At 35.1% G+C, this 8000-nt stretch overlaps 3 protein-coding genes across 3 annotated transcripts; all 3 read left to right on the top strand.

Annotated features, from left to right (window-relative positions):
• The first annotated feature begins 1562 nt into the window (after positions 1 to 1562).
• On the top strand, positions 1563 to 2486 carry LOC110722269 (probable serine/threonine-protein kinase WNK6). Its single transcript, XM_021901545.1, has one exon. The coding sequence runs from the start codon at positions 1563 to 1565 to the stop codon at positions 2484 to 2486; it is 924 nt and encodes a 307-aa protein (XP_021757237.1).
• A 1314-nt stretch (positions 2487 to 3800) lies between these two features.
• LOC110722268 (probable serine/threonine-protein kinase WNK4) lies at positions 3801 to 5357 on the top strand. Its single transcript, XM_021901544.1, has one exon. It carries the CDS (start codon positions 3801 to 3803, stop codon positions 5355 to 5357), a length of 1557 nt encoding a protein of 518 aa, XP_021757236.1.
• Positions 5358 to 6686: 1329 nt separating this feature from the next.
• Positions 6687 to 7643, top strand: LOC110722267 (serine/threonine-protein kinase WNK8-like). The gene has a single exon (XM_021901543.1). The coding sequence runs from the start codon at positions 6687 to 6689 to the stop codon at positions 7641 to 7643; it is 957 nt and encodes a 318-aa protein (XP_021757235.1).
• The last annotated feature ends 357 nt before the right edge of the window (positions 7644 to 8000 follow it).

The raw sequence follows: 8000 nt of genomic DNA, 5'->3' as shown, positions 1-8000 counted from the left end.
TGCAAACGGTGAATCTACCTCGTTCCATTTGTGATGAGATTAATAAAAAAAGCTCGGCGTTTTATATAAGGAAGTTCAACGGAAAAACAAATCATTTACTCTCCTGAGATATTCTAAAACCTTTAAGAGATAAAGGTGGTTTAAGACTTTGTTCGACACGTCAGGACAACTCAGCTTCCCTAACTAAACTTGGATGGAGACTTCTCACTGAGCCTAATGCTTTATTTAGAATTATGAATAGCATTTTATTAAATAGTGAAATTTTTCTTAAATTAAAGAAAATTTATGTCATAAATTGAGTGTTTTAAACTTCTTTATATTGACGTGCACAACCAAAGTTTTCTCTCTAATGATTCTAATTAAAAATCATAATTAAGTATTTACCAAAAAACGATTTTTGTTAGTTACTAGTCACTTTTATGAAATGTCTGTTAAATAAATAAAAAATCTTTATTGAGTAAGGACAAATTAAAGGAATTTAATTATTGAATAAAGAAATTTACACAAATTGCATGTCACCTGTCGTACATAACACATTTTTTTTCAATGTTTTTTCTGTCAAACGAATTTAGTTAGGTATTAACTAGTCACTTGATAAAATTAGATGAAAAAAAGAAAGAAAGAAAGGACATTTTCTAATTCTTGATCTTGATAACAGGTTGAACTAACTACAATTGTATAGATTGAAGATTTCTAGCCTTTGATAACGACACTGGAAACTAGTCACCCTACAAAGACAAGTTAGAGGCATCATTTCAAGTCCTAAATACTACTTGCATTGTGATCTTCCCCTGGCTTGCTCTGCCTATGGAATTTGCACATTTTCTAGGACATGTTCGTGTATACGAATGTAAGCAAGGGACCAAGATAGTTCAAACGACAATAGATTGCAATGAAGAGTTTATAACAGGAAAGATGATAGTTTACTAAAAAATGCTTGAGTTAAACTAGATGCGCGAATTCTTGCTTAAATGACTGTACTTGTGCAGCTGCGTTGTACTCATCACGTACTAGGGAATGCATGTTCTTTGATATGGTTAGAGCCTTAGAGGTGTTAAACAGGTTAATCGAGGAAGCGGGTTGAGTTACATGTTTGGACATAATCACCCACCAAAACACTTACCATTATAAAGATGTTATTTCGTATGTATACTCACAAGTCACATTTTTCAATATTTTCCACAAACCATTTTTTGGTAGTTATATTCTAGTCATTTAAAAATAAAACTGTTAATCAAAACAAATCTTTCTTGATTAAGGGTTAATTAAAGATTTTTTTAAATAAAAAATAAAATCAAGAAAGGGCATTTTCTAATTCTTGATCTTGATAACTGACTTAACTAACTATTACAACTGAAGATTAGTCGGTTTGTATATAAGTAACAACCCAAACACTTACCCTTATAAATACGCTTCTACATTACCATTCTAATTCATTTCATCATCAACCCATCATTTCAAACATTCTGTTTTTCCTCCTAAAAATTCCATCCATCTTTCTTTAGCTTGATTCCATTACAAATCTTTCTTTAGTTCTGTTTTGCTGTTATTCTTAACTAGCAATGGCGGGTTCGAGTTCAAGCCGAGGAGACAACGATTATACGGTTATGGAGACAGATCCTACAGGGCGATACACAAGGTACTGTAAGCTGATTGATGAAGGCGATAATAAAGAAGTCTATTTGGGATATGACAACAATAATGGCAGAGAAGTTGCTTGGTGTAGGAAATTTCTTAAACATAATGATCTTCGTACTTTGGTTAGAGAAGCTAAGTTGTTGAAGAAATTTAATCATCAGAATATAATCAAATGCTACCATTATTGGGTTGACGCTGAAACCACAGTTGAGTTCAATATGATTACTGAGCTTTATTCTGGGAATTTGAACGATTACATTCAGAAACATCAGGTTAAAGAAAACAGTCCTGAAATCAAGAAATGGTGTCAACAGATTCTGACAGGGCTTGATTTTCTTCACAGTCAAAATGAACCGATTATTCTCAATAATCTCAAGCGCGAAAACATCTTTGTTGTTGGAAATTCAGGCATGATTAAGCTAGGAGATTTGATTGGCACGACGATTCTTGCACCCAAGAGTAGTCCAAAGTATGATGCTATTATTACTCGAGTGATAGAGCGGTCTGAGTTATACTATGTTGGGTTGTGCGCACTACAGATGGTGAATAAGGATGCTGCAGACAGCACAGCGCGAACAATGGATATGAGGCTTTGGAAAAAGGTACAAGACAAAGGGCTTAAGAGCTTCATTGAAATGTGTGTGTTTCCTGCAGATGTCGGGACTACAGTAACTCAACTCCTGAAACACCCGTTTCTTGTGCCGAGGAATGCGCCTTCTGGCAGCACATCAGTACCACCTGTTGGGTCCTGGTCTACAATTCAACTGCAGCCTGCTACCATCACTAGTGCAGCTGCAGAGTCTGAAGGTGCTATCGACGACAGTAACACTCGCAATGCAGCAAGGTGATATGTCTGATGGGAGTGATTAAGATGAAATGTCTGTTCGTTTGCTATAGAATATAGTTGCTTCAGAAATCTGTTATATCTTGGCATGTCAGTAGCTTATTTCTAGATTCATCAGTTTATGTCATAGTTCTGAAATGTTCTGAATAATTCTAGGTATGTTAGTGATAATTAGTGTGTCAATAAGTATGATTTCTCAGATTTAGGTCCAACTGAGATTTATTGTTTCGTTTCTTGATTAATTTTCATTGTAATTGTCTGGTTTAGACAAATGAACATTGGTGTGTTAGTCATAAGAATTTAATAAAAACAGACACTGCAATTTGTATTTTCTTTCTTTATAATTAGTAGCTTTTATGTCTATTTTCTTTTACTTTTCAATCCTTTCATCTCTTCACTACTATAAGCACGGGCCATAAATTTAAGTCACCAGAATTCTTTAAATAAAGTGTTCAATTAAAGCAGATTAAGCTAGTATGACTAATTAGAGTAAGTTGACTAGAACTCTTTTATTAAAGTATTGTTCAACTTGAGCTAGCCGGGTCAAGTTAATAAGACTAATTAGAGTCAAATCGTAAAATTAAGTATGGTTTGACATTTCTCGAACCATATTCATATCAATTCTTAAAAATACAGTTTGACATTTCTCGAACCAAATCAATTATACAGTTTGACATTTCTCAAACCAAACCAAAGCATAAAAATACGGTTTGATATTTCTCGAGCCAAAATGTAAAAATACGGTTAGACATTTCTCAAACTAAACAAAATCATATTGATGTCAAATCGGACAAACATATAGTTTCATTAGTTGATCATAATTCTTATTTACATGAAAGTATCGCTCAAATTCAGGTTTTTAATTCTTATTTACACAAACTTACAAAGTCTATCACTAAAAGATATGAAGTACTTAAGTACTCGTAGTATAGATGGATACTTGTAGAGGCTTCAATAATAATTAAAACAAAGTAGCGGCATAATAATAAAAACTATTTCATCATAATTAAAAAATTAAAATCAAGAAAGGGCCTTTTCTGTTTCTTGATCTTGATAACTAACTTAACTAACTACAACAAATGGATAAAACAAAGATTAATCGGTTTGTATAGTATGGAACTTTGGATATAAAGTAACAAATAAACAAATACCATTATAAATACCCTTTTACACTACCATTCTAATTCATTTCATCATCAACTCATCCAAATTTCCTTCTGTTTTTCCTTCAATCACAACAAAAAAAAAAAATTCCATCCATTAGAATCAACTTGATTCCACAACTTTAGTTCTGTTTTGCTGTTGTTATTAACTAGTAATGGCGGCTTCGAGTTCACATGGAGACGATGGTACGATAAGGCAATACACAAAGTATGATAACACCATTGAACAAGGCGTATCAAAAGTGGTTTACAAGGGGTTAGACAGGGTTAATAACAGAGTTATTTCTTGGATTAAGAAGAATATAACAGAGCAAAATTATGATGGTTTGATGGATGAAGCTCAAGATTTGATGGATTCTGACCATCCTAGTATACTCAAATGCTACGATTCTTGGGTTGATCCAAACTCGAACACGGTTGACATGATTACTGAGTTATATTCTTGTAATTTGAGAGATTTTATAAAAAATAATCGCTTAATTTTAGATACTACTGCATTGCCAACTATCAAGAGTTGGTGTCGACAGATTCTTGAAGGGTTACATTATCTTCACCAACGAAATCCGGCGATTATTCTACATAGTATCAGGTGTGAAAACATTGTTGTTGGAGAAACAGGTTTAGTAAAGATAGGAGATCTGTGTGAAGCCGCGTCTATGGGTTGGGAAACACCACTTACTCCTGATGCTAGTGCTGATCTTTTTCATATTTCGCGGTCTGAGATATACTATTTTGGGATGACCGTGTTGCAGATGGTGACTAAGGAAGATGTAGAGAGGAGACTGGTTGATTCGCGTGTAATGCCTGCTGAACTAAAAAGAGTGAAAGATCAGCAGCTTAAGAAGTTCATTCGGAGGTGTCTGATTCCTACAAGTGTTGTGACTACTGTAACTGATCTCTTGAATGATCCGTTTCTTGCACCGAGTGATCCAATTGTGAGTGTTCCTGTGGATGATGAGAGGGATGTATTGCTGCTGCCGTCTGCTAGGGAAATCGACAGAGAGCGTGAGAGTTTCACGTTAGGAGGACAATTGATGGGACGACAAATGAGGGGCGGTGGTGAAGTGATACTCGGGTTCGTTACGGTAAAGAATTTCAGGGAAACATTTATGTATACAGTCAATCATGATACAGTTCAGGGAGTCGTGGAGGGTTTAAGACAACCACTTGAACTGTCTGATGTAGAGGCCGCATCGATTTCTGAGAGTATAGAGCAACTGATAGCAAAACTTGTGGCTGAATATGATAGCAATGAGGGCAGTAACAGTAACATTGTTTTAATCTTTGACAGTGTTTCATCTCTTCGGATTTCATCTACTGAGAGATCTGTTGTGTATCATCAGACAGGTGCCCCCCCAATCATAATGCCACACAACCAAGACGCGCAACAGGATCAGCAGCAGCAACAACAACAGAATCAGCATGGAGTGCCTGACGACAATAATGTAGCTGCATCTGATGAAGAGGTCCAACAGAACCAAGATGCGCAGCAGGATCAGCAACAGCAGCAGCAGCATGGAATGCCTGTGTTTCCTGACATCGATGCATCTGATGATGTTGAAGAGGGAATGCCTGTCTTGCCTGACATCAATACGTCTGCTGATGAAGAGGGAATGTCTGTCTTGCCTAACATCGACACATCTGATGATGAAGAAGCCCGACTGACAGCTAATGCAATGGGTCTGGCAAATCAGGAAACACTTGCAAGGTGAATCATCTGATCGGAGTAGATACAATGAGGGAAGTGGCAACAGGAAGACTCAATATGTAGTTGCATCAGAAGGCTCAGTGGTTTAATTGATTCTTTAGTACAAATTAGACTTTGGTTTATATCATAGTACAGGAATTTTCTGAATAATTCTACGTATTTAGTGATACTTCAGTGTTTCAATAAGTATGATTTCTACTAATAAGGTCTTTGTTGAGGCTAATAGTACAGAAATGTAATTAGTGTCCCAACATTGGTGTGTTACTTGTAAGATTTTAATAAAACTTGAGGCTATGCAATTTGTTTTTCTTTCTTTATAGTTAGTGTCTTTATGTACAATTTCTTTACTTTTCAATTTTCTCATCTCAGTTACTCTATAACTTACTATTATGCGTCTAATTTCATTACTTTTCAATTCAATCCTCCCTCGTCTCGTTACTCTATAACTTATTATTAAGCGTCTTATTAAGAACAGGGCCATGGGCAATAAATTTCTGTCACTAGAGATCTCAAATAAAACTCTTGAGCCGGATCAAGTTAGTATGACATTTAGAGCTTGCAAGTGTGTGGTATTATCGTGTCATCTCTAGCTAGTTCTCTACTAATAGGGTCTTGGTTGATGATGAGTCTAACTTTGACTATGTTTATGCAACCTCTACGGAAATTATTTAGTAGTATACACTTCGTCCTCTAAAATCAAAATTAAACAAACCAATTAATCAGTTAATAAAATTAAAAGGAAAAAAAAATAACAAAAAATCAAGAAAGGGCATTTTCTGATTCTTGATCTTGATAACAGAATGAACTAACTACAAGTGGATAGATTGAAGATTAATCAATTTGTTTATATTATGGTTTGTACATAATTAATAACCAAATATATTTACCATTTACCATTATAAATACAATATGTTATTTCGTATGTATACTCACAAGTCACATTTTTCAATATTTTCCACAAACGATTATTTTTGGTAGTTATCAACTAGTCATTTAAAATGTTAATCAAAAGAAATCTTACTTGAATACAGGGCTAATTAAAGTTTTTTTTTTTTAAAAAAAAAAAATCAAAAAAATCAAGAAAGGGCATTTTCTAAATCTTGATCTTGATAACTGACTTAACTAACTGTAATAACCCAAACACATGCTATTATAAATACCCTTCTACATTACCATTCTAATTCATTTCATCATCAACCCATTATTTCAAACATTCTGTTTTTTCTCCTAATAATCCTACAAAAATTCCATCCATCTATAGAAATCAACTTCATTAGCTTAATTCCATTACAAATCTTTCTTTAGTTCTGTTTTGCTGTTGTGTTAACTAATAATGGCGGGTTCGAGTTCAAGCGGAGGAGACAACGATTATACGGTTATGGAGACAGATTCGACAGGGCATTACACAAGGTACAGAAAGAAGATTGATGAGGACGATCTTAAAAAAGTTTATTTGGGATATGACAACATTAATGGCAGAGAAGTTGCTTGGTGTAAGAAAATTCTTAAACATAATGATCTTCGTGCTTTGGTTAGAGAAGCTAAGTTGTTGAAGAATTTTAATCATCAGAACATAATCAAATGCTACCATTTTTGGGTTGACGCAGAAACCAAAGTTGAGTTCAACATGATTACTGAGCTTTATTCTGGGAATTTGAAGAATTACACTCAGAAACATCAGGTTAAAGAAAGCAGTCCAGCAATCAAGAATTGGTGTCAGCAGATTCTGACAGGGCTTGATTTTCTTCACAGTCAAAATGAACCGATTATTCACAATGAGCTCAAGTGCGAAAACATCTTTGTTGTTGGAAATTCAGGCACGATTAAGCTAGGAGATTTGAGTATCGCGAAGATTCTTGCACCCAAGAGTAGTCCTCAGTATAATGTTGATTATGCTCGTAGGATGGAGTGGTCTGAGATAAACTGTGTTGGGTTGTGCGGACTACAGATGGTGAATAAGGATGCTGCAGGCAGCACACCGCGAACAATGGATATGACGCTATTGAAAAAGGTACAAGATCGAGGGCTTAAGACCTTCATTCAGGTGTGTGTGTTTCATGCTGATGTTGGAACTACAATAACTGATCTCCTGAAAGACCCGTTTCTTGGATCGAGGACTGCGCCTGCTGGCAGCACATCAGTACCATCTGCTGGGCCTCTATTTCAACTGCAGCATTCTTTCAACACTAATGCAGCTGCAGCTGCTTCTGAAAATGCCCGACTGATGGCGGAAAGACTCGCAGGGCAGCAAGGTGATCGAAAGTTCGAAACGTCTGATGGGAGTGATTAAGATGAGGGAAGTGGCAACATACAGGAAGACAGAGTATAGTTGCTTCAGAAATCTGTTAAATCTTGGCATGTCAGTAGCTTAATTCTAGACTCATCAGTTTGATTGTTTAGTACAAAATTAGACTCGTTTATGTCATTAATTTCTCAATAAATCTAGGTATGTTAGTGTCAATAAGTATGATTTCTCAGTTTATGTCCAACTGGGATTTAATTGTTTCGTTTCTTGATTAATTTTCATTGTAATTTTTGTGATTTAGACAAATGAACATTGGTGTGTTAGTTATAAGATTTTAATAAAAGCAGAGACACTGCAATTTGATTTTCTTTCTTTATAATTAGCAGCTTCATTTTATGTCTT

The sequence above is a fragment of the Chenopodium quinoa genome, unplaced genomic scaffold (genome assembly GCF_001683475.1).
Source record: "Chenopodium quinoa cultivar QQ74 unplaced genomic scaffold, ASM168347v1, whole genome shotgun sequence".
NCBI classification, from domain to species: Eukaryota; Viridiplantae; Streptophyta; class Magnoliopsida; order Caryophyllales; family Amaranthaceae; genus Chenopodium; species Chenopodium quinoa.
Note: the sequence above shows the minus strand (reverse complement) of the source record. Positions and strands in the feature narration are given on the sequence as shown.